Raw genomic sequence first — 26,263 nt, 5'->3', positions numbered from 1 at the left:
GGCCCGGCCCACCAGGGTGCTTACCCTGGCGAGCCGCGTGCCAAACGTTGCCGACCCCTTGGTTTAATCTCAGGATTTATTCCTGTTTGATTTAATGTGTCAGATAAACATTAGAAATATATAAATAAATAATAAATAATTGCGTCTGATGAAGTGGGCATTCACCCACGAAAGCTTATGCTCCAATACTTCTGTTAGTCTTAAAGGTGCCACAGAACCCTCTATTGCTTTTTATTAGAAATAAAAGTATCATCACTCATACCAGCAGCAGCACAGTTACATTGTTTGTTATTACTAACACTTAAGGAAATAGTTCATAGCTGTTAGTGGTCTAAAGATACAAGATGGCAAGATGTGCCATCATGAAATAACTTGTATTTCTCTCTGGGGCTTTATTGTATTGATTTTGTATCAGAGGTAAACCATATGGCAATACCTAAATGTAGTTATGAATTCCCAATGCAGAAGTGCATGATAAAGATTTGGTACAAACATTTCTATATTTAAAACAACAAATAATAAAATACACATACAATCCATAGGTAGAAAAAAAAAGTCCTAATCCAAAGCCCATTGAAGTCAAGGGAAATCCTTCCACTGCTTCTACTATGACAGTCTGTCACCTCTAGCCAGGTATGACAGTTTAGAAAACCTGTCCTAGCTTTTCCTTTATACAGTGAAGGCAAGTGATAGGGTCAGTATATATTGGGGCTGGTCCCCCTTACTCCCAGGTGTCTGAGAGGGAAAGGGGCAGCACTCCCCAATACCCATGTTAATCATCTACAGATGCTGCTCTCTGATAGAATGGGGGTAACCACCTGAGCCAGTGTTGGAAACTCTCATGATTTCATGGACATTGGGCCATAACTGCCAAACATGCATTGGGTGGGGGAGGGAGATGTTTAAACATAAAAAAAAAAGAATAAAACCATGTCTAGTCTTTAAAAAGATCTTCTGAGTTTTGCAGTCTGAATCATTCTTTTTTAACTTCTGGAGTGGGTATTGCTGCTTAGCCCTCCCCTGTTAAAAAAACAGAGTTGGTGTGTCACAGAATAGGTGGCCTCTGAGGGTATAAAGCACCCAGTCTACCTGGATTCACCTTAGCAGAGCCTGTCACACCTGTGAGTAGTTAATGACCTAGGTGGCTGAATGGCAGTTAACTGCACTTAATAAAGGGTTATGAGGACTGCTTAGTCAGGAAGCTAGAACACACAGAGGTAGCTCCGGAGGAGAGGGACTTTTGGGGGGAGCTGGTTAGAAAACTCACCAGAAAAGGGGACCTAGGAAAGATGCTACTGAAGACATCTGGTTCCAAAAGGTCTAAGAGTGGTAAAGCCCTAGGAAGACCTGGTCCCAGCAAAAGGACCTTACCAGACAGCAGCAAAGTGTTTAGGTAATTGGGGAACTATGTGCTGGTCCAGAGAAGGAACCCTTCCCCAGGTGATGGCAGGAGGCCTGACTCCAGAAAAGGGTCCTGGGTTGAGAGGGCCTTACTAGTGAAGAGCCTGGATAGAGAAGAAGGAGGGAGTTACATGGAGGGCAGACTAACTAAGAAAGACCCCTCTACTACAATGCTGGAGTGAAGGCATGTTTGCATACTGTGTTCAGCTTTTCATTGAAGACCCCTGAAGGGGCACTAGTTACTATATAAAAGCCTCACTGAATTTACTGATAGCACATAAGGTGAAACTGAGGCAGGGACCCAACTATGGGTTCACACTGGGCCACCCAGGGGTGCTCCAGGAATGAGTGCTTGCCATTACAGTGTCATAACCCATCTAGCATCAGGCTCTGACACTACCTCGCTTTCCCGTTCTTGGGGTTCTCAAACCCAGATGCTTGTAAGTCATAATACCTTTTTTGTGTGGTGGGGGCTGATGTACTAAAAAATCACAGTTCACATGCCAGCATAATTCAAAACAAGTCTTTCCACAACTCTACAGTTTCTTCACCACTTGCTGGACTCAACATTTCTCTTCCAAACTGGGGTTCTGGTATCTCCTTGAGCCTTTTCCTTCTTAAATCTGCCCTTCACTGCAGGTAACTCCAGACAGTCCTTTCATCTGATATAAATTGTTACTGTGTGTTAGCCTTTCATCCAGGAAGCAGGTGACCTACAGGTTATCATCTCATAACACAAGAACTAGGGGTCACCAAATGAAATTAATAGGCAGCAGGTTTAAAACGAACAAAAGGAAGTATTTTTTCACACAATGCACAGTCAACCTATGAAACTCCTTGCCAGAGGAAGTTGTGAAGACCAAGACTACAACAAGGTTCAAAAAAGAACTAGATAAGTTCATGGAGGATAGGTCCATCAATGGCTATTAGCCAGGATGGGCAGGGATGGTGTCCCTAGCCTCTGTTTGCCAGAAGCTGGGAATGGGCAACAAGGTCACTTGATGATTACCTGTTCTGTTCATTCCCTCTGGGGCACCTGGCATTGGCCACTGTCGAAAGACAGGATACTAGGTGTGACCAGGATCCTAATGGGGGCCAACTGTGGTCACTCAATTAGGGTGAACTGCAAAGAATGGGGCAGCTATTGGCAGCACCCAAAAAGCTCGTGGCTATTCCAATACTTATGTAACCCTTCTGCCCATCTGAGTTGGCAGCAACAAGGGCCGCGTTCTGTATCTAGGGGTTCCGTTTCAATAACGCAATGCAAAACTGGCTTGAGCCCCCACCCAGTGACCAGGGACAATTACATACCACCCCCTGGGCACCTCTAAGAGGCAATACTTCCCCTCTCGCAAGCACGGAGTCTGAGAGTAGCAGAAAATGTTTAATAACATGAGGTAAACGACATCAGCATTAAATTGGGAAAACATCACAAACAGGATTCATAACACAATCCATGAGCGAAAGAGCCACCCCCAAAGTCCCAAAAGTCCAAACCCCCAAAAGTCTCTTGAGTCCAGCAACCCAAGAATCACCCAAAAGTCTCTGTCCCTGTCAGTGCAGCCCCAGAGTTCAAAAGTTTATCTGCAGAGTCTTACCCCCACCCCCAGCCTGGGTGGAAATGGGGGGGAAAGAAAGGGGCACATGGGGTATTAAGGGGCACCTTACGTGGTCTGAGGCCGACTGCCCCGCCTCTCCATGGGGTTCTGCTGCAGCCTTCACCACGAGCTGCTCCACTCCACCAGCCGCTCCTTTCCTCCAGCTGTCCCATGAGCCACTCCAGCCATCCCACAAACTGCTCCCCTCCGCTCCACTCATCATCCCGTGGGCCACGCCAACTGTCCTGCAAACTGCAATGCTCTGCCAGCCACTTAGCAATAAATCTTCAGGCTCCCCCACTAGATAACACAGTACTCAGTGATTTCAGCTTGTAGTAGGGGAGCCCCAGTGCTGGTACACCATTGGCCCAAAATGAATTCAGCATAGCAGCCTGTAACTAGACTCTTAATAGAATCAAAATTAGCTCTGCTATTCAACAGTAGAGAGAGAAAATGGTGCAATTGATGTTTCAGACCCTCAAGAGCAGACCATACCATCAGGTACAAATACCTGTCCCCCACCTCTCTCAATTCACTGGATTTTGGAACCCATGTCCCTTGTCTAGCGAGTGCTACTTAGGTGATGGTGAGACCCTCTGTCATAAAACAGTTTCATTGTCCTTGATTCACATAATCAGGGTAACAACACTTTATTACTCCTGCCCCAGTAACAGAGAAACTGGGGATCCCACAGCAGCCAAAGTGACCATTTGGGGCTGCTGTGGGCTCATGCTAGGCAGGGTGGGTGTGCCTATGCAAACAAGATCAGCCCCTGAAGTTCTTTTCCACACTCGCCATAATTCACCACCAGATGTCAGGGTAGAGCTCATCCTGACTCTGCTTAAACAGAGGCTAGGTCTACACTACAGCGGGGGGTCCGACCTAAGATACGCAACTTCAGCTACGTGAATACCGTAGCTGAAGTTGCGTATTTTAGGTCGACTTACCTGGCTGTGAGGACGGGGGAAAGTCGACCGCTGCCACGCTGCCGTCGACTCCGCTGCCGCCTCTTGCCGCGGTGGATTTCCGGAGTCGACGGCAGAGCGATCAGGGATCGATTTTATCGCGTCTTCACTAGACGCGATAAGTCGATCCCAGAAAACCGATTGCCTGCCGCCGGACCCTCCGGTAAGTGTAGACAAGCCCTTAGATTTACCAAGCCAGCATAAAACAGCTTCCTTATTACCTTACTGGTTACTCAGAAGTCCAAACAACACAGTTCCCTTAAAGTGATCCGCCCTCAGGCCTCCATCCAGATGCCCACGTTAAATATGACGAAAATTTCTGTAAATCTTATTTCATCAAATAAAAGAAAAGGTTCTACCAATCCCAAAGGATTGGACACATTACCTCCCAGGTTAACGAATGTTTCAGATCTTACCCAAATAGACGCTACAGCCAATTCTGATTAACTAAACTACAATTTATTTAAAAAAAAGAGAGAGAGAGTATGGTTAAAAGATCAATGTACATACAGACATGAGTTCAATTCATTTAGGTGAAGATTCATAGCAGAGATGGTGAGCTTTGTAGTTGCAAAGAGTTCTTTCAGAAATAGTTCATAGGTTATAGTCCAATGTCCAAATATCATATTCAGGGCCTACCAGCATAACCGGGACCTCAGTCTTGTGACTCCAACTTCCCCTGATGAAGCCTAAGCAGATCTGAGATGACAGAATCAGGACCCAAGGATCTTTTATACAATTTCATGTCTTTTGTCTTTTGTCCTCAGGGAACAAAAGGTAATTAGGATGACTTTGAAGGAGGTCCATCACCGGTACTTAGTTATAGAATTAAAATAAGGCCATTTGCTTGTTCCTCCACCATTCACACTACATTTCAAAGAGACATGAATACCGAGATATCCCATGTTTACAATTCATTTAAATATCAGAATATAGGATAGACAGGGACTGTTGATTACATTGTTGACCCTACTCATACATAAGTAAATACACAAAAACACAAACATTATCTCCCCACGTGTCTTTTGAGGGTTATTTATTTTGCAGGATGTTTAACCCTTTCTAGCCATGCATCATAATAGGCTACATGGACCTTCGGTCTGACCCAGTATGGCGGTTCTTAGCCCTGGCCTCAAACCCATCTCCTAGGAGTCAAATATCTGAGCACAGGTGGAATTAAGGCCATAATCCTTAAAGGCCAGCTCACTTTCTGACACCATGATGCAGGTGTAGCTTTACCAGCAGCCATGCAAAATCTCTGCTATGATCACTTCTGCATTTCAGAAAGTTTTATTTATTTTTATCCTTGTGTTTTGTGATTACTAAATACCTGGGCTGATTAATTATTCATGTATGTATGGTTCTGTTGTAAGGAATCTTGCCAGTGTCTTGTCAAGTACCCCCCCAAAAAGTCACAGATGGAGCTAACCCAAAAGATCCTCCTCCTCACCCCAATGATAATGGACAATTGGGCTCTAACCAGCCCCCTCATATAACTAAAGGGTAATGTTTTCAGATTCACTCCTCGGTAACCTAGGAACTGTTAGTTTCTAATCACAGATTTGTTTACAAATAGCTCTTTCAATTTGGACGAGAGCCCAGCTTGGCCCTTTCAATCTGTTTCTCTAGCTATGTCTCAGGGATGCTATCAAGTTGAAAAGTTAGTTTTTTGTGAAGCACTACAGTGCTGTTTCCTACCAATATTTAAAAATAGTAAATAACTAGAATATGGGTTGTAAGGAGGCTTAGAATTAAGTTACTGTACAAGTGTGTAATTGAGCAGGTATTTCCTTAGATCAGGGTAGGCAACCTATGGCACGCGTGCCGAAGGCGGCACGCGAGCTGATTTTCAGTGTCACTCACACTGCCTGGGTCCTGACCACCAGTCCAGGGAGCTCTGCATTTTAATTTAATTTTAAATGAAGCTTCTTAAACATTTTAAAAACCTTATTTACTTTACATACAACAATAATTTAGTTATATATTATAGACTTCTAGAAAGAGACCTTCTAAAAATGTTAAAATGTATTACTGGCACGCAAAACCTTAAATTCGAGTGAATAAATGAAGACTCGGCACCACTTGTGAAAGGTTGCTGACCCTTGCCTTAGATTATTAAAATATATTTAACTACTCTTTGGAGAGCCAACTAACTAACTAAGGGCTAGATACACAGGTAAGTCCTGTACCTATGTGAGCAGCTGCACTAGAGGTTGGGTGTATGATTCATTATACCACACTGGCCCTGGGATTCCTCCTGGGGAGGGCAGCTTCAAAATCCATTGGAAGGTCAGAGCAGCAACACTGGTCTGAATCAGTGCATCTTCCGCTTACACCTACCTTTTTCTCTGGGCTAGGTCAGATGGCTCTAGGTCTTCCAGCGAAGCAGGAATATTGGCTGCTGGTACCAGTCTGCTGCCCCACTCCTGGCAGACTTTCTGACACACAAAGTATGGAGCTGTGAAATAAATCAGTCAAGAGCCTGAACGTTAGTACTCAAGTGCATTATTGACTTGGATCATGGAGGTTATGTTCATATCAGTGCCAGTTACTTCATATTTCACAGTAGAACCCATATTTTATTATCTAATTGGAGATTGTTCATAAAATCAAAAAGTTCACAAAATTGAACATCTCAGAAGTATAGTAAGTTCAGGGCATAGGTTGCAGTATGGTGTACTGCACTGCTTTTTTCTTTCCCTTCGAAAGCACTGCAAAAAATTTCTAATTGAAGTTATCAGAATGTGAAGTGATATCAACGTGTTCTTTATTGACATCACTTTTGTTTGTGATTTTATTTTATTTTTGGTCAGGAGAAAGCATTCATATAACAGGTCATTTGTAAGATTGGTGTTTGTAAAAGTAAGGTTCTGTTGTATATTAATGATGATAATTGTGTGTGGTTAGAAAGCAGTGATTCAGAGTATTATGGTGGAACAGTAGTAAAACTACCATTAAGATTGCATTTTCAGATTTTCAGGTTTGCTGTCCCAACTCACAATACCTGTTTTTGTTGTTGTTGTTGTTGTTTTTTAAATTTGTTTATTTGCAGTGAAATCAGTGATGTTGAAAAGGGCATCGTGGTGGAGCTGTGGAAGAAAGGCTTGATATGGGACAAACTTTTAGGTACTTTATGGATTCCCCTAACAACTGTGGAATATGCAACAGATGTAAGTTGACTTGCTGTACAAAAATGTTTTGTGTAAAATCTGATTAAAAACTTATTTTCAGTCTCTCACCTACTGTAATTAAGCTTATGGTTAATCATAAGTGACATCTCAGTTGCTTCAGGCCATAACATCTCAGTTGCTTGATATCTCAGTTGCTTCTGGAGGGAGGGATAGCTCAGTAGTTTGAGCATTGGCCTGCTAAACCCAGGATTGTGAGTTCAATCCTTGAGGGGGCCGCTTAGGGATCTGGGGCAAAAAATCAGTACTTGGTTCTGCTAGTGAAGGTCAGGGGCTGGACTTAATGACCTTTCAGGGCCCCTTCCAGCTCTATGAGATAGGTATAGCTCTATATATATATATAAAATAATACTAAGACACAGTGCATATGCAACTCTCAAAGTAATAGTTGATATGCATAAGCTGTTATTCTCTGCAGAAGTGTTTCAAATACTGAATCAGGTGTAATTTAGTCAGTGGGTTAAAGTTTACCAGTGTTCACTAATTATGAGAAATGCAGAGGCAGTGTGGTTTATGTGATTAGAGCAGGGAGACTTGGAGTCAGGATTCTCAGCCTGTCTCTTCCACTAATTCACTGTGACCTTGGATAAGTCACCTTACACATCTATAAAATGGGCACAATACAAGCTACCTACCTCTCAGGGGAATTGCAAGTCTTCAATAATCAAAGCGTGTTATGATCTTTGGATTAAAGGTGCTCTATGGCTGAAAAATATTATTTTGTTCCATTTTTAATTGCTGTTAAAAATAAGTGATAAACTAGCTGGCAGCATGGTCAGAAGAGGCCTTAGAAAGGGCCCTCTTAAAAACTAAGGGCTGTCTCATAGAGCAGAAACTTACATCCTGTGAGGCCCACAGCTAAGAGGGATTTCTTGTTTTATGAGGGCCTCTCCAAAAATCAGATCCAAAATGATTATGGATCTATGGAGCATGCCTTCTCTGAGTGCATTTATCAACTCTCCGATGCAATGGTTGCTATTACAACCATCTCCAATAGCTGTCTGACCTTAGGCCAGACCATAGCTGTGGTATCTGTGGTTAATCATGCCTAGTTTTAGGTAGAAATACTGAAGAGAAGGAGCAGTTAACACATCCTCCTGGCCATGGCTTTAAGCAATTTTTCCCTTTCCTTTTTATAAACCTAACTCCTGACATTGGGGAAGGAGTGAAAACAGAGGAAAGGTCATAGGCTGAAGGACGGAAAAGAGACAAGATTTTTCTTGGGGGGTGGGGAGGCGGGGAGGGGGAAGACTGAGGAGATGGGCTGCACTCAAAAATAGTTGTGCTGGGTACATACTTATGTAGGACCTTGGAGCTGAGTGGGCTGGGTTCATGGTGGGTTGTCTTGCTCAGAAAACAGTTCAGACTACTGCAGAGAATAGGAACTCTGAAGCTGTGGAACAGGCTGGGAAAGAGACGAGTCAAGCAGTCTGGCTTCCCAACAGGCCAACTTATTCAGGAAGCAGGTCACTGCTGGAGAGGCTAGGAATCCTGAGGCTGCATGGCAGAGCAATGTGGAACTGCTTGGGGGTGGGGGCAGGAAGGGAAGGAGCCTATCTCAAATACTCCACAATCTGTCTTGCTCTGCACCACCCATGGGAGCTACAGAAATGCTCTCTGCTGCCTCAACAGTAGAGAGGTTGGGTCCAAACCAGCTCCTGAGACACTTTAAAAAATAGCAGCAATTTATGTACCTTCTCTCCCTCTTCTCAAGAACTGGTGACTGGGAACTGCACTCAAAAGGCAGCTGCTGTTGTTGTTTTTTATGTTTATTTATATGTTTGTTATGGTAGGGATAACCTAGAATGTGCTAGGCACTGTACAAATAGGGAGTAGCAGACAGTCCCTGCCCAGAAGAGCTTACAATCTAAATAGACAAGAAAGATGCAGGCTTAGGGGAGGGGTATGAGACTCCAGCCCAGTGAACGATATGACAACAAACATTGTGTTAGTTCCATGATATTTTTGGGGGGAGGGGTTAGGTAGGAGGGAATCAGTTAAATGGGAAGGCAAGGGAAGCAGGGTGAGGCAGTTAGGGGAGGGGAGAAGAGAGGTATATGTTGAGTGAAGCTTAGGTGAAGAGACAGATCAGAGAGGGAGGGTTGGAATAAACAAATCAGCACAGGGCAGAGAAAGTCAGACCTTTCTTCAGTTTTGACTGAAATGTCCAGAGGAGAAAAAGGTCCCTGCTTTGGCTGCTTCTGTTCTTACTAGCTGGAGTCTGTGGCTGGATCCTCTGCAGTTTCCCCCCATGGCCATGTGGAGGGGAGAGGCAAGGCACCACCTGGGTCTTCATGACCCCAGAGTTTGTGGGGCAGAGTCTCCCCTACACAGTTCTGGGTCCACGAGCATGCTGGAGGGCGGGGTGGCCCCAGCTGTGCCCCATTTTATCCCTTCCCCCATGGTGTAGCAGTTCCTCCCCTTCTCCCCAGTCACCATTTTTTTTTAGGGGAGAGGAAGTAGGTCTTAAGGGTCATAAGTGTCTGTGTGTCATTGGCTGGCCCTTTAAAGAGAGTCAGGCACAGCTTTGCCTGTGGTGGACAGCTACCCCCACAATTGATCCTGATGTGCTGGGGATCAGATGGCTTGGTTCAATTATCTACCCAGCTGGGGTGGAGTCAGATGATTTCCATAAAGGGCGGGGAGAGGTTAGTTAGGGAGAGGATCTACAGGAGGGAGGCTCTTTTAAGGCTGATCCTGAAGGGATAAAGTGGCAGGAGAGAAGGAAGATCCAGTTGCAGGCCCTGGAGAAAGCCAGCACCCCAGGCACATGGCGTGGTGGAAGAGGGGAATAAAGGTCCAAAAGTGGAGCACCAAAATGTACAAAGGACTCCAGGGAGGAGGCCTAGAGGGTCAGCGGTTTGGGTAAATGCTAGGTTTCCAAGGACAAAGTCCTGAGGCTGAGCACTAGATGAGAAAGTGGGGTGGAAGATGAGGGAAGATGCTTTTTTATGTTTCCTTTGGGACTATTGTTTGATTCTGATATCAGGACCCTGACAGTGGATGCTGAGATCAGGGAACACTGATACGTATTAACTTGAGAAGACAGACCCTGTGTAGAAGGGCTATAGCCAGCTAAGGACTGGAATATATGATGCTGTCTTGGAACCAGAACTGACCGGGGTCTCATACCAAACCAAGGAAGACTGAGGACCAGGAGGAAAACTGAGGTGGGAATGAGTGGTGCCATGGCAGGCCACAGAAGAGTGCTGTGGAAGCCGATTCTACCGCACCATATATTGTCTAAATTGACATTCAGGTGCTACTACCAGGGCTCAGTATCCTCTCTGAAGCAGAAGTAGCCTCTGCATGGTATTATCAATGAGGCCTGTGTAACTTCTAAAGAACAGCGGCTGCATAAGCTGCTTTTTTGGGGGGTGGGTGGGATAGGTTCCTATTATAGTTACTGTACATTAATCACTTCAGCTTTCTAGGACGTACTTGCTGGTTGGCAAACACAAGGGAAAATTGTCAGTAGTGCTTATGCTGGGGCCTTCAGAGTGAGGACTGTAACTTTCAGTACTCATGTTTCTTTCACCAACCCTTGAATTGATTTATAATCAAACAGCCTAATCCTGCAAATACTTACTCATGTGAATAGTCCACATAAGGATAACTTACATGAGTAAAAGTTTGAAGAATCAGGCCAAAAATATTGCCAACTGTCAGATCCAAAGCCTATTGCAGTCAATGGAAAGGCTCCTGTTGATTTCAGTGGGTTTTGAATCAGTCCTCTGTAGCAGAATGATAATGGTGGATACCATAAATCCTACCAAGGTAAACTTCAGTATATCCTTTGTAGGAAGGTTCGGGTGCATGGTGGATACTACATTCTGAAGTCATAAAAAATGGAAATGAAATCTGTGGCACAAAAACACCAACTCGACATGAGATATTACTGGATGTCTACTTTGCAATACTGAATGGTAAGTTACACACTAATAACCAAGTAAAAAATTAAACAGTATGAGATGGAAGATACCCACTCATTTAAGTTCATGTAATGCCCTATCAAATATCACATGTCTCTAGGCTTTTATAGGGCTGCCTGTCACTATAGTGTCTGGCCACCTGATAATAGTATTAGTGAAAGGAACACTATAAGGAAGATCAGCCCCAAAGTGTAATGGCCTTTTTAACAAATTTTTTTTTTTTAAAAATAAGAGTCCCAAACTACTGATGTCTGTGCTGTTTCATGATTTTTAAATAAAAGCCATTAAAAGAGTTATCTGGTTGGATTTAAATACTTCCCTCCCTGCTAGCTCACTGTCCAGGTTTGGCAATGACGACGCCAGGGACCTGGTGTCTACTGTCTGCCATAGTCCTGCGTGAGGCACAGCGTGTGGGAAGCAAGCTTACTGGATAGCACAGCTTTGTGTGCCCCCATGTGGACTGTGGAAATCAAGGAAGGAACGGCATCCTCCCTCCAGATGTGCCACCTTGAGTGGTGAGCTCTGCACCCCCTATGTGGACAATGACTAGAACAATTTGGCTGTTAAACTGCAAAAATAATATCCCTGTTCTGCCACCTTTACTACCCATGTTGAATTGCACTTTGCTGTCTCAGTCTCCCACTGACATCAATAGGACTAATTCTGTAGTTAACAAGGGTGTGCACAAGGGGGGGGGCAGGCAGGGGCATCCCAAAAAAAATCTGTCTCCCCACAGCCCGAGGAGGGAGGAAGCAGCAGGGCATCTGGCTGCTGCCTGAGTTTCTTCCCCCATCCCTATAATCTGCAGCCAGCTGCTTCTCCGTCCCTGTTGCTGGAGTCCAACGGGTTGCCTTTGCCTTCACCCCTTGACTCACCTCAGTGGGGGGTCTTCAGAGCAGGTAGAAGCTCTGGGACTCCAGCAGCAGGGAAGGAGAAGCAGCAGCTGTAGGGATCCGGGAAGGAAGAGCTTAGTCAGCAGCCAGCCACCCTGCTGCTTCCTCCCACCCCAGACTGCAGGGACACAGGGAATGCTGCTGCCCAGGGGAACCGCTGCCTCCTCGCTGCTGGGCATCCCTGACAGAGGCATCCCGAGAAATTGGGGGCGGGGAGGTGTCACGTGAACCTTTCATTTGTGTGTGTTTAATGTGCCCCTCCAAAAGCGGCCAAATTTAAATTCCTGTGCACACCCCTAGTAGTTAAGGTACAAAGATGTGGGGCCAGTGTTCCCTCTAATTTTTTACATCCATGTGTGGAATGAATTTTATTATGTGCACCAATATGGAGGTGATTTGTGACACATCACCTTCATATTGGTGCACATAACAAAATTCATGTACTGGGGGTGGGGCCGATGGGCTTGGAGAGTAGAAGGGGTCTCAGGGCTGGGGCAGAGGGTTAGGGTGCGGGGGGATGAGGGCGCTGGCTGGGGGGGAAAGCTCTGGGGTGGGGCTGGGGAGGAGGAGGTTGGGGTGTGGGGGGGGGGGCAGGGGGGGGGGGGAGGGGGGTGGGGTGCAGGGGGTGTGGGTCTGGGGTGGGACCGGGGATGAGGGGTTTGGGATGCGGGAGGGGTGGGCTCAGGACTGGGGATGAGGGGTTTAGGATGCAGGGGCTGCAGTGTGGAGAGAGGACTCTCCCCAGCCCTCTCTCGCCACAACAGCTTGGTGTACGGGGAGAGGTGCCTCGCTGTGGCAGCTCTGGCTGGGCTGGGCCGAGGGAAGAGCTCCTCTCCCCGGCAGCTCCAGTGGGCCTGGGCCAGGCTGGCAGGGAGGCGCTCCTCTCCCCCACCAGAGGCAGGTCTGCGCTGGGGCAGGTGAGGAGGGGCGCCTCTCCCCCGGCCAGCCGCAGTACATCTGCGCTGGGGCAGGCGGGGAGGGGCCCCTCTCCCCGGTGCAGCCCTGAGCCCCTGCACGGGCTTAATAGGCATCTGCGCAGCTTAGAGGGAATTTAGGATGGGGCCCAAGCAATATAATGGAAAGAACATCTACACTTCTTTACAGTGTTGATTCTCAGTACGCTCTGAAAATCAGGTCCCTTTCAGGTGTCTCAAGTTGGACACCCAGAATCACTGAACACTTCTGGAAATCTTGGCTGCTAGTTTTTAATAATATAAGGCATTGGAAGTAACACGGACAAAGAAATAACTTTTTTTAAATGATCACCAGTCGAATTGTAACACTTCACTAAGTTTTCCATTATAAATCAAATTTACAATAAAAAATGAATAATAAACTTTAGGAGTAAAATGTTGTGGGTCTTTTTAACAAAGCATATTAAAAGACAAAAATGCTGATGTGGATACAAGAGTAACAGAAAATCTATCATAAGAGAAATATAAAATAAATTGATATGCAGGAGAAGAGTGATACAAGCTTGTAATATTGGAAGACTGAATTTTGGCCTGAACCTTATCCAGCCAGTGGCTTGGAGATGGGGTAGAAAACCATGTGTAAGATCAAACTTTGCCCACAAGGTCAACATTGGAGGGAATTCTTTTGCTGAGGGGAAAAATAGATTGTTGGGGCAATAGTGTTCCCATTACTTTCACGAGGACTACATTTATTTTTTTCTAATCGCCAAGAAAATAGCACTGGTAAACTTTCCCTTCTAAGGATAACACTCTTCCTTTTGTATGTTGTAATGAAACCTCAAATAAATAGGAAACTACATATACAGTAACTTTTTATTTTTGCTATTCAGGTGTCGTTCTGTCTAGAATATTCCTCGCCACTGGCCTGATCTAGTTCCAATTGAATTTAGTGGAACGAATACACTGACTTTAGCAGGGAAATTCAGCCTCTAGCTATAAAAGAAGCAAAGGGGGCATATTATAAAAAGGAACACTCCAGTCTGGGGTGGGCTAAAGAGACTCCAGGTCCTTGGAATTTTGTGCCACAGCACCCACTAGGAAAAAGTTAGAGCTGATGGTATATGTTTTTCAGTGCCACACCTACATCCCTCATTATGGCCCTAAATCAGGAAAGCATTTAGCATGTGCTTAAGTAGTTTGCTGGATTGAGGCCTAACACAAGTGCATCAAGAGAACTTGCCCCAGCTGTGTGTTTACAGGTACTATTTTTCTCTCTTTTTGGCTCAGCCAATTACTAATTAATTTTTCATAGGCTGAGGTTTTGATTCCAGAAGAACAGATGGGCAGAAATTAAGAAGCATGAAAGATAAAGCAAGTTAACTTTTTTTAAGAGACCATATTTGAAACTGCAGAGAAAGTATTCTACATAGTCAAATGCTTGTGGAAATCCTGCAGAGGTCACTGTAACATTGTATTTCTACATAGGCAGGGGAAAACAGGCATAAAACACTAAGCTTTCAGATGCTCAAATGCCCCATCTATTACTTCAGCCTTTGTTTTTTCTGCAGTACATTTGGTGCATCACATTTTGACTCTGATCTTATGCATTTACAGCAATTGAGGATCTGAGAAAGAGAAATATTTTTCATTGATTCATGAAAGGTGCCAGTTTGACAGGTACCAATCCCAAAGACGGAAGTCTGTTTATTTACAGACAGGTATAATGCATGCAGTAGAAATGCAAGGGTTCCCCATGCTGCCCGACCAATCTGTCTTAATCTGGAACTAGAAGAACCAGCTGTAGAGGTCAGGTCACAGTTCTGTCTCTATACCAATTCATTCTTTTGGGAGCCTGCTGTGATTGCTTCCAAGAGTGTTATTGCCATTTGTGCTAGTGCTTTTGTGACATGGTCACTTGTCCATTGAGACCTGCATTCATGTCACATGGGCTACTGAAAATATCTCATACTTCTGAAATTCTGCATGCAAATACACAGTGACAAAAAAACGGTATGCTAGACCATCTATGAAGACTTCAGTAGAATTAGGAACATCATGATATTACTGAGTCAGTTTTTAAAAGGTTATTAGAACTGGATAATTTGACATTTTGATTAAAACAGCAATTTATTTGGTCTTGTGAAACTGTGTTCTTGTGAGAGAAGAAACTAATCTTGAAATGAAAAATATATAAGCATTGTGCTCTGTTTTTTTTCTAAAAGGGGCTGTGGAAGGCATAAATCATCTTCGTTCACATTTATCAAATAATAAAATTATAGACACTACATAATGAAATGCATTCATTAAAGAGGCACTGTGTAATGAAGCATGCTCTTCATCTCATAAAGCAGCATTTAGTTATATAGTTGAGAACACTAAAACTGCCACGTATGTTGCACAATTGGACTGCCTGATCCATTATGGAAGCAATACCCTAATGTTTTGTTCAATGTTATTTATCTTTGTTTACATTTGTTTTAAGGGCTTAGTGTGCTTTTTGAGAGGGATGCAAAGTGGTGTAGGTAGTAGAGATTTTTGTAGTAAGAATATTTACTCTTTGTGATTTCACATTTTTATAAGTGCCTAGGAACTTGGATGCATGCTTTTAATAAATGAAGTTGATTTTATATAGCATCAAAAGGGCACATAGAGCTTTAGAGATGTATGAAACAAGGTCCCTGCTTTAAAGAGTTTCCAATCTAAATAGAATAAATATTGCTTTCACACAGAGATGACATGCGTGGTTCCAAATACCACCAACCATAAATTTAAGTATGGAGGTTCTGATTCTTATTTACACAAAGATCACTGTACACCACTCTGGCAGTGTAAAGGAGCCTTAATGTAGATGTAAATTATTTTAAGGCCCCTTTGCACTGTCAGAGTGAAGTAAAGCTGCCCTTGTGCAAATAAGAATTAAGTCCAGAGCCTCTTACATTCTGCTTTGGGGGAACATAGCACTGAACAAGTTCTTATTACACTGACACTCATGACTATTAACCGCATTTCTGCTTATTCCTTTCTTCTTTGTCCCTGGAGTGTGGAAGGCTCCCACTACCATCTCTTTAAAAAAAATTGTCCAAACATATGCCTGTGTGACACTCCCATCACTTCCATACCCACACTTGGCTCCTTCTCACAATACACATGAAGCATTGGAAAGCAAGTGGGAGAAATTTCTTCCAACCCATTTAGAAAGTCTTTGTGCAAGTAGTTCACACTCCTCAACACCTTTCGTCCGCTGTTTCCTGAACTGACCTCTTTCTTCAAGTGTCCACAGCCCATTTTTTAAAACGTGGCAGTCACAGGGGGCCCTGACAGTGTGGCACCTCTCATTAACAGCCGGAACTGATATTTCAGTAGCAAGTTCTAGTTAATGTAAAAATATACATATGCAATCCATGATTTTCCCTGAAGCAGGAGTTAAAATGTTCATAAGTACATATGAACTGAAAAGACTAAATTCAGTATATAGAGTGCTTATTACATCTGGAAAACTTTCAAAGGGGGAGGGGGGATGGGAATGTTTGTGCTGCTGTAGTAGTGCTTCTGCACTTTATTTGAGACAGAATAAGTCAGAACATTGCTCTGGATTGCTGCGGTCTCCTCATCCTGCCTGTGCAACTGCCCACAGCTTAAGAGCTCTGTTCCTTTATCACCAACTCAGCTGCTGCAATTCCAGAAGCCTCTGATCGGTGATCTAATCTCTTCTGCTATCACAGGCAGAGTAGGAAGCAGAATGCTGATCAGAGTGGTGTGGGAAAAATGGGGGTTGGTATCAAATGATTTACATGGGAAGGTAGATTATTGGAGAGGGAAAGTGAAATTGAGCTAGGGATGAAGAGAGCAACCAGGGAGGGGCAGAGAGATCAGCTTGAGAGAGAGGAAAAATCAAGGAAGACCAAGAGGAAAGAGAGGGAGGGAAGGAGGGGGAGCAGAATGTGTTCAAAGGAGGGGAGAGGACTGAACAAACAGACCATTGCAAGAGCCACAGGAGAACAAAGGTCTGAATTGCCAGACCTAATATAGGAAAAGTGAAATCAAAGATTAAAAACAGAACAGCCACCACTTTAGTCATGAAACTGTCCTGGTGTGTTGGGAGTGAAATTCAGATCTGTTCCATGCAGTTATATGGGGCTTTGGCCTTTGATATCAGACCCTCAGACAGATCAGTTCCCAGCTATCTTAATGGGAAATGTTATGGAAAGTGGGGCTATTTAGAGTAATCAGAAAAATTGACTTACAATGCTGACTCTTGCCGTACATTACAGAAAGGAATACAGGTGATGTGGCAAATTGAAGCAATCCATAAAGTTCAACCGGAGAAAATACCTCCTTGCAAGTGGTAGCTAGAATTAATGCTGCCATCTGTTGCCACAGAGCTCTCTGCAGGTCTCCCAGCCAGCCCTTTCTGGAGTTGGACCCCTCATAGGGGCCAGGCTCTTTCAGTTTGGGAGCAAAAGGGCTACATTTAGGTTTGCTCAAATGAGGTCGCTGGACATTCTCCAGAGGGGTTATGTTACCGATCTATGCAAGTATTTCCGGACCAACTTTATCTGATTCCCACCCTTATCCATCATCTACTTCAGATCAGAGTATTACAACCCAGGCTCCCTCCTATTTCTAGCCTCAGAGAACCAGGGACAAGCAGAGCAGGGCCTTGTCTGAAATGGCTAAGTTTCTAATGGAAACTTGTCTTCAAAGCATTCCTATTTTACCATTTCAGACAATTTTAAAGTTTTGCAGATGGATGACAGTCTTTTTTTTTCTCATCCCAGCTTTGATAATTACCATTTGATGTTACATGTGCTCCTAGGGATGTCTCCAGGATCATGGTAGCAATAATTCTGATTTTAAGGAAGAAAGAAATTAATTTCCCTTCCAAGAAAAAAAATTCTGATCAGGTTTCTGTACAGGGAGAAAGCTGAAGCAAACACACACACACACATACAGTTCATAGAATCATAGAATATCAGGGTTGGAAGGGACCTCAGGAGGTCATCTAGTCCAACCCCCTGCTCAAAGCAGGGCCAATTCCCAACTAAATCAGGGATTCCGGACGAACAGAGACACATGGTGCCATGGATGTCAGTCACAGGCCTGGGCTGAGGGTGACTGCTATCCAGGGCTGGCGCAACCCATTAGGCGACTGCTAACATTTGGGGGGCAGCAACCGCAGCGGCCGGATCTTCGGCCGCCCTGGTCGTCGTCGGTATTTCGGGGGTGGGACCTTCCGCCGCCTTTGTCGGGAACGGCATTTCGGGGACGGGACCTTCCACTGCCTCTGTCGGGGGCGGCATTTCGGGGGCGGGACCTTCCGCCACCTCTGTCGAGGGCGGCATTTCGGGGGCGGGACCTTCCGCCACCTAGGGCGGCAAAAAAGCTGGCGGCGCTCCTAATGCTATCAGGTACAAGGTGAGTTTTTGTTCAAGATGCTTCTTCAAGACTGCCCAACGGTGTGTGGAAGCACTAAAAAAGTTGTAAATTGCTTGCACTGTGGTAAAATATGAAACGGCATCTTTAGATGATTTGGCGGCATCACTGACAACCAGATTGAGTGAATGCACATGGCAAGGAATGAAAAAAGCTCGATTGTTTAAATTCAATATTCTTTGCTGTACACCTGCATGTCGTCCTCGCATGTTTGAGCCGTTATCGTACCCTTGGCCGCGCATATTTTCTAAAGGTATTCCATAGTGTTCCAATCTCTGTAGAATTACATCTGTGAGGGCTTTCCCAGTAGTTTCATTCACTGGTATAAATTCTAGAAAGTGTTCACAAATTTTCACTTCTGCATTTTCATCAATTTTCAGAAATCGTAAAACTGTTGACATTTGCTCGGTTTTGCTCAGATCTTGAGTACAAACTATAATTGAGTAATATTTGGCATGTTTCAAATTCGATAAAATTTCATTATGCACTCCATTAGAAATTAATTCTATTATCTCATTTTTGTGTATTTTTACCCAAATAATGGGTGTGAATCTCTCCATCTTTCACTCTTCATACATGCTCAGCCATAACATTATCAAATTTTGCCAATAACTCAACCAATTTTAAGAAATTTCCATTGTTATTCTCATATAAAATATCCGAGGATCCACGGAATGCGAGGCACTGTTCGGCTAGGAAATTAATGATTACCAGTAAACGTTCCAACACCGCTTGCCAACGTAGAATTTCTGAATTTACTTGACGTTGCTGTACCGCATCGATTGTTGTACTGGTATGTAATCTGTTTGACAGCTCAATCCAATTTGTCAATGAGCGTAAATGATTTTTTGATGTTTCATGTTCTTTCAAATGCTGATGCAAATTTTGCCACTCATTAAAACCTGCAGTTGCCAGAAAAATGTCCAAGTTACAGAACAGTTTGCAGCAAAAACAAAAAACTACATCTTTGGTCTGTGAATACACTAACCACGATCTATTAATTTGTTCCCCATTTTTCATTTTTTTCTTCATACTGGATGGCATAAATCGACGATTTGACTCATTAAATGGATACTCAAATGTAGGATCTAGTTTTGAAGGACCTTTTTTCACAATAATATTTCGCATTGTATCAGTAATTATTGTTGGCCATGTACTTGGATCCGATCCTATGTCAGTCTCTCCACCTTCCAATAATTGTTCTTCAGTTTTAGATTTGGATAACAGTTCTTCATTTCTGGACTCTTCAGCTGAAGTAGTAAATCTTTGGATGGATTGTGATTGTTCGTCTTTATCAGTTAGTGAAGATAATCTTTGGTGAGATTGTTGTTCATCTTTATCAGTTGATAAAGGTAATCTTTGGTTCGATCGGTCTTCATCAGTTGATGAATAATCACCTTCAGTGCATTGCTTAGAGCTTTCTCCTTGATTGTCGACTTTTTTAAAATACTTTTTTGAAGTACGAGATAGTTTTTCTAATTCTTTTTGCCGTTTCTCTCTTTGTTGCCGGTAAGCAGCACCAGAAAGTCATTTTCGTTTTTGTCCCGGCATTTTAGCCCTATAACCACTGGCACCGACGCGAAATGGAAATTAGCGCGAATGGCGCCGATAGGGCAGCACAGTACACACATGTAATCGTGATTTGAGTGATCGTGTCACAACGTGACATGATATTTTTCACGTCACACTCCTATTGCACTACTGTACTTGCCTTAGGTAAGGCGCTAGTCATTGGGGCGAGAGAGTTCCCCACGAGCTCGGATACACACTGGACCCAGCCCTGCTGGCATTTTCCCAGCGCTGAGGCCACCCAGCTGGGAGCCCGAGGGGCATGCAATGGAGAGAGCTCTGTGGCTGGAGGAGCCAAGGAAGAGGTGCTGGGCTTGCTGGGCAGATGCTGCTCCTCTCTGCCAGGTCGCTCGCCCCCTGCACGAGGGGAGGCAGAAGGAGACTCCAGGCACTGGAGTGCTGTGAGGGGCTGGGGAGGGAGGCAGCAGCCTCTGGGGCTCCAGCAGGCAGAAGCTCCCCAGGGGTCCTGGGGACCCTCCTGCCTGGCCCGACAATTACCTTGCTGCAGATCTGGCCTGAGGTGGAGTCATCTTCGGTCACCGCCGCTCCCAGGGCCAGGGGTTGGGGCTGCTGCTGTATCCCAGCCCTGCTCATCCTTGGGCTTCGCCTTGGCCCTGGCACAAGCTGGGCTCAGCCCGGGCTGCCGCTCCGCTCCCCTCTCCCCTCCCCTGGCAGGAGGCGGTGCAGAGAGGAGGAGGCAGAGGCAGGGACAAGCTGAGGAGGAGCAGACCTCCCGGGCGCCATGTACCCCCATCCTCTGCAGCCGGAGCAGAGCCGCGCTACCGGCTCCCGCCTGACGGGGGTGGCTGGCCGCTGCCCACGGGAGAGCGGTGCTAACAAGCCGAGGAGCGGCCCGTCCTCTGAAGCCGGGGCAGGGCCGCACTACTGGCTCCCGCCACTCTTCCGCTGTCAGCGCCCAACCCCCAGGCGGAGCCGGTAGCACGGCCCTGCCCCGGCTTCAGAGGACGGGCTGCTCCTCAGCTTGCAGCGGTGGGGACAAGCCAAGGAGGAGCTGTCCGTCCTCTGCAGCCGGGGCAGGGCCGCACTACCGGCTCCCGCCTGAGGGAGGGGTGGCCGCTGCCCACGGGAGAGTGGCGGGGACACGCTCCCCACTTAGCCGGCTCCATGCCCCGCCGCACCCGGCAGCAGAACAGGATCCAGCCCAGGTGAGGCCCCAGCATTTTGCCGTCCCATACATTTTGCCGCCCTAGGCACCAGCTTGTTTAGCTGGTGCCTAGAGCCGCCCCTGACCATGCTGCACCCCGGAAGCAGCCAGCAGGTCCGGCTCCTAGGCTGGGGGCTCACAATGCTCCGCAGGCAAGAACAGTTCGCAGAGCCTCCTGCCCCCTCTCCCCCCGCCTATTAGTGCTGGACCTACTGGCCGCTCCCGGGAAGCGCGCAATGCTGTGTTAGGACAGGCAGGCTGCACCACTGACAGGGAGCCGCCTGAGGTAAGCCCATGCCCAACCCCGAGCCCCTGCCACAGCCCAGAGCCCCCACCAAACCTGGAGTCCCCTTCTGCACCCTAAAGCCCTCATTCCTGGCCCCAGCCCAGAGCCCTCATACCCCCTGCAACTCAACCCCTTGCTCCAGCCCAGAGACCCCTCCCAAACCCTGAACCTCTCATTCCTGGCTCCACCCCAGAGCCCTCACCCTCTTCTGCACCCCAACCCCCTGCCTCAACCCGCAGCCCCCTCCCGCACTCCGAATCCCTTGGTCCCACTCCCCAGCCTGGAGCCCTCTCCTGCACCCAAAACCCGTCATTCCTAGCCCCACCCCAGAGCCCACACCCCCAGCCCAGAGCCGTATCCCCTTCCACACTCCAACCTCCTGCCTCAACCCACAGCCCCCTCCCACATTCTGAATACCTCGGCCCTACCCCCCAGTCTGGAGCCCCCTCCTGCACCCCAAGCCCCTCATCTCCCCCAGAGTCTGCACCCCCAGATGGAGCCCTCACCCCCTCCCGCGCCCCTTCCCTAGCCCAGTGAAAGTGAGTGAGGGTGGGGGAGAGCAAGCCGCTGAGGGAGGGGGAATGTAGTGAGTGGGGAGTGGGGCCTCGGGGAAGGGGGTGGGGCCTTGGGAAGGGGCGGGTGTAGGGTGTTTAGTTTTTTGCGATTAGAAAGTTGGCAACCTTAGTCTTGTCACGTGATACTAAACATTATCTTGGACTTCTTGTAACTTTCCACTAAAAGGAAAGGGGGGTCAAGTTTGGGAAACAAAGGATTCCCACCTTATGTAAATCTTATTTAAGGGTGGGGAGGCAAATAAGTCTCTCTTCCATTGCCTACCCAAAAAGAAAGACTGCTGAAAGTACCTGAAGGGACAAAGAAACTAACCTGAAGGGAAAGGCAGGGGTGAGTCCAGACTGAGGCAGGGGTCCAGTCTGTAAGAAAAATAACTGGAACTCTGAGCTACAGAAAGTCTGCATCCTGCCTAAATTCAACATTTAGGGTGAGAAATTACATTTTGCAACCTGTTTCTTTAGTGAATCAAGTTTAGTTTGCATGTTGTGTTTTATTTGATCAGTAATCTGCTTTGTTCTGTTTGATACCCATTTAACCACTTAAAAGCTGCCCTTTATAGTTAATAAAATTGATTTTGTTCATTATTAAACCCAGTTTCCATAATTTCTAACGGGGGCGGGCAAGAAGTTGTGCATATCTTCCTCCACATTGAGGGAGGGGGTGAATTTATGAGCTTACGTTGTATAGATTTCTCAGTAGCTCAAGACAATATACCTTTGGGTCTGCACTCCAAGGAAGGTGGACACCTAAGTGCTGGGGCAGGTCCCTTAAGCTGAGGCTTCCCAGAACTGATCTCAGTGTCCGTGTCGTTCTGCAGTTGAGTGTAGCCCTGCCTGTGTGTGCGCTGGAGAAGGCTTAAGAGCCTGGCTCAGCAAGACAAGGGGGCCCATGCTGGCAGAACAGGCGGACTCCGTGGTATCTCAGCACATCAGGTGGCATCTTGAAGGGGTCAACCAGTTACAGTTCCATCTTCAGAGAAGTCAATATAGTACATTTCGCAAACAATAAACTTGCTCAGGGGAAAAAAAGGTTAGGTTAAAAAGATTAGTGTCATTCTAACACTGGGATCCAAAGTCACACTTTTAGCACTGTTACATTTTACAGGTGGTAGACTGACTTTTACATATTTGAACACTTCTTTTAGTGGCTTCCTGATTATACATAAATATAATTGTAAATGTTTACACTGTAGTCAGCGTTGTGCTGTACTTCTATGGTAAGAAAGGACAACAAACACTTTTCAAGGAAATATTCTATTGCTCATTTCAAGAGAAAAATCAACAGTTAACATGTTTTCTACTGATCATTTTTGAACAATGTAGGAATAGACCTGTGACAGATAGGGCAACTTTCTGCAATGTCTTTGGGAGACTATATTATATTAAGTGTGTGAATTATTTTTGTATCATTGTGGGCCAGGGATTGTATGCACTGCATGAGTGGGGGAAGGTTACCACAGCTGCTCCAGGAAGTGAAAACAGTAGGGGATGATCAAGGCAAATTCACATGAACTTGAACAGCTTTTAAGGGAGTATTGCTCATGAAATAGGAAATGAACAAGATCCCATTGTCTCCAAAGTGCTATCTTTGTTTTGTTTCTTTTATTCAAAGTAAAAGATAAGACCTAATTTCCTTCTCTGGCAGCCAACCAGACAATTTGGCAGTCTCCCAAAGTGAATACTTTTGAAGGGAAATTAAACTAACCCCCCTAACAACTGATCAGAACAATGTATGTGGAGGGAAGGAAAGGATAAGGGGGGGGGTGTCACATGAACTCTTCTAAACAATGGAAGAAAAGTTCTATTGACTTAGGGCTGGATTATGATACCCTTACTTATAGTGAATCAGTGGAACTACTTGTGGATTAAAAGATGTTGCTTAACAATATTAAAAAAGGGTATCAGAATCTATACTTTGTGGAGTACAAATGACATGTCAACGTCCTATCAGGAAAGTGACCATGGGGTCCTATAGGAGGTGGAATTAAACTTCACATAGCACTCATGCTTTAAACACAAACATAATTAAGACATCATCAATTAAATACCTTTTCAAATTTGATTGGAAAACTGAGATTCAGTTTCCTCCATCTCCAAATGGTAGTTTGTTCCTTAACTGAGAAACATAAATTGTTCCTTAGTTTGTGAATATGCTAAAGATAGTGCCCCAAACATCTCTAACTTATATTTGAAGGATACAGAAAATCAGAATGTGATCTTGATGCTGTAATTCTGATGATCTTGAAACTAAGGCAATTTAATTATAGAAATAACTAAAAATCAATTTGTGTCCAACTTGCTTATTAGCTATTATTTAAGTTCATAAACCTTTGATGCCATGAAGTTAGATGATCACTTCCCAACACTGGTATTTTCAATTACTATAAGAAACGGTTTATTTTCTATGAAACTGATTTCATGCCTTTTGGCTATTTCTAATTTATTTTTTCCCCCAACTATCAAGATTCGGATTGCAGAAGCCATTACAGGAGGGCTTCTCTCCAAGGTGCATGTCATTCACATCAGGACACATGCAGCAACCTGTCACCCATGAAAAGTGCTCTCAGCGTGCAAGAAAACGAACTAAGGTATTGTACTTAGTAAAATCAAACATGTAGAGTGGCATTTATTGTCACTGGATAGCATTTAGTGTGTGTGTGTGTATGATATAATCAAGGATATAATCTGCAATTTATGTAAGGCCTTATGTTTCCATCATTAGGGTGATAGGGAGAATAGCAGATCCCTATAATCTATCAGTAGGAAGGTCAGGAAACCTACAGTACGGAACAGAAGTAGCTCCATAAAGCAATTAGGACTGTCAAGCAATTAAAAAAATTAATCACAATTAATCGCACGATTAATTGCACTATTAAACAATAATAGAATATAATTTATTTAAATATTTTTGGATGTTTTCTATATTTTCAAATATATTGATTTCAATTACAACACAGAGTACAAAGTGTACAGTGCTCACTTTATATTTATTTTTGATTACAAGTATTTGCACTGTAAGAAAACAAAAGAAATAGTATTTTTCAATTCACCTAATACAAGTATTGTAGTGCAATCTCTTTAGCATGAAAGTTGAACTTAAAATTGCAGAATTATGTACAAAAAAACTGCATTCAAAAATAAAACAAGGTAATCTTTTAGAGCCTGCAAGTCCATTCAGTCATAAGAACATAAGAACAAAAGAATGGCCGTACTGGGTCAGACCAAAGGTCCATCCAGCCCAGTATCCTGTCTACAGGTGCCCCAGAGGGAGTGAACCTAACAGGTAATGATCAAGTGATCTCTCTCCTGCCGTCTATCACCACCCTCTGACAAACAGAGGCTAGGGACACCATTCCTTATCGATCCTGGTTAATAGCCATTAATGGACTTCACCTCCATGAATTTATCCAGTTCTCTTTTAAACCCTGTTATAGTCCTAGCCTTCACAGCCTCCTCAGGCAAGGAGTTCCACAAGTTGACTGTGCGCTGTGTGAAGAAACTTCTTGTTTAGCCAATCGCTCAGACAAACAAATTTGTTTACATTTGAAGGATATAATGTTGCCTGCTTCTTGTTTACAATTTCACCTGAAAATGAGAACAGGCATTCTCATGGCACTGTTGTAGTTGGCGTCGCAAGATATTTATGTGCCAAATGCGCTAAAGATTCATACGTCCCTTCATGCTTCAACCACCATTCCAGGGGACATGTGTCCATACTGATGACGGGTTCTGCTCGATGACGATCCAAAGCAGTGCAGACTGACGCATGTTCATTTTCATTACCTGAGTCAGATGCCACCAGCAGAAGGTTGATTTTCTTTTTTGGTGGTTCGGGTTCTGTAGTTTCTGCATTGGAGTGTTGCTCTTTTAAGACTTCTGAACGCATGCTCCACACCACGTCCCTCTCAGATTTTGGAAGGCACTTCAGATTCTTTAACCTTGGGTCAAGTGCTTTAGCTATCGTTAGAAATCTCACATTGGTACCTTATTTGCGGTTTGTGAAATCTGCAGTGAAAGTATTCTTAAAATGAACAACGTGTGCTGGGTCATCATCTGAGACTGCTATAACATGAAATATATGGCAGAATGCGGGTAAAACAGAGCAGAGGACATACAATTTTCACCCAAGGAGTTCAGTCACAAATTTAATTAACACATTATTTTTTTTAAATGAGCGTCATGAGCATGGAAGCATGTCCTCTGGAATGGTGGCCAAAGCATGAAGGGCATATGAAGGTTTAGCATATCTGACATGTAAATACCTTGCAATGCCAGCTACAAAAGTGCCACACAAATGCCTATTCTCACTTTCTTGTGACGCTATAAACAAGAAGAGGGCAGCATTAT

At 44.8% G+C, this 26,263-nt stretch overlaps 1 protein-coding gene across 1 annotated transcript in view; it reads left to right on the top strand.

Annotated features, from left to right (window-relative positions):
* The window catches only part of LOC113406078 (protein unc-13 homolog A-like), a 34,823-nt gene extending 10,100 nt beyond the window's left edge, over positions 1-24,723 (top strand). The window contains exons 3-6 of the mRNA XM_026648454.1: positions 7,017-7,134; positions 10,955-11,078; positions 24,381-24,504; positions 24,639-24,723. Of these exons, the coding sequence (XP_026504239.1) occupies positions 7,017-7,134; positions 10,955-11,078; positions 24,381-24,504; positions 24,639-24,723 (451 nt within the window). The remainder of the gene's footprint in view (positions 1-7,016; positions 7,135-10,954; positions 11,079-24,380; positions 24,505-24,638) is intronic.
* Positions 24,724-26,263: the final 1,540 nt, after the last annotated feature.

This window comes from Terrapene carolina, unplaced genomic scaffold (assembly GCF_002925995.2).
Source record: "Terrapene carolina triunguis isolate 2854851 unplaced genomic scaffold, T_m_triunguis-2.0 Scaffold67, whole genome shotgun sequence".
Lineage (NCBI taxonomy): Eukaryota > Metazoa > Chordata > Testudines > Emydidae > Terrapene > Terrapene triunguis.
The sequence above is the reverse complement of the archived record's forward strand: the minus strand, read 5'-3'. Positions and strand labels throughout refer to the sequence as shown.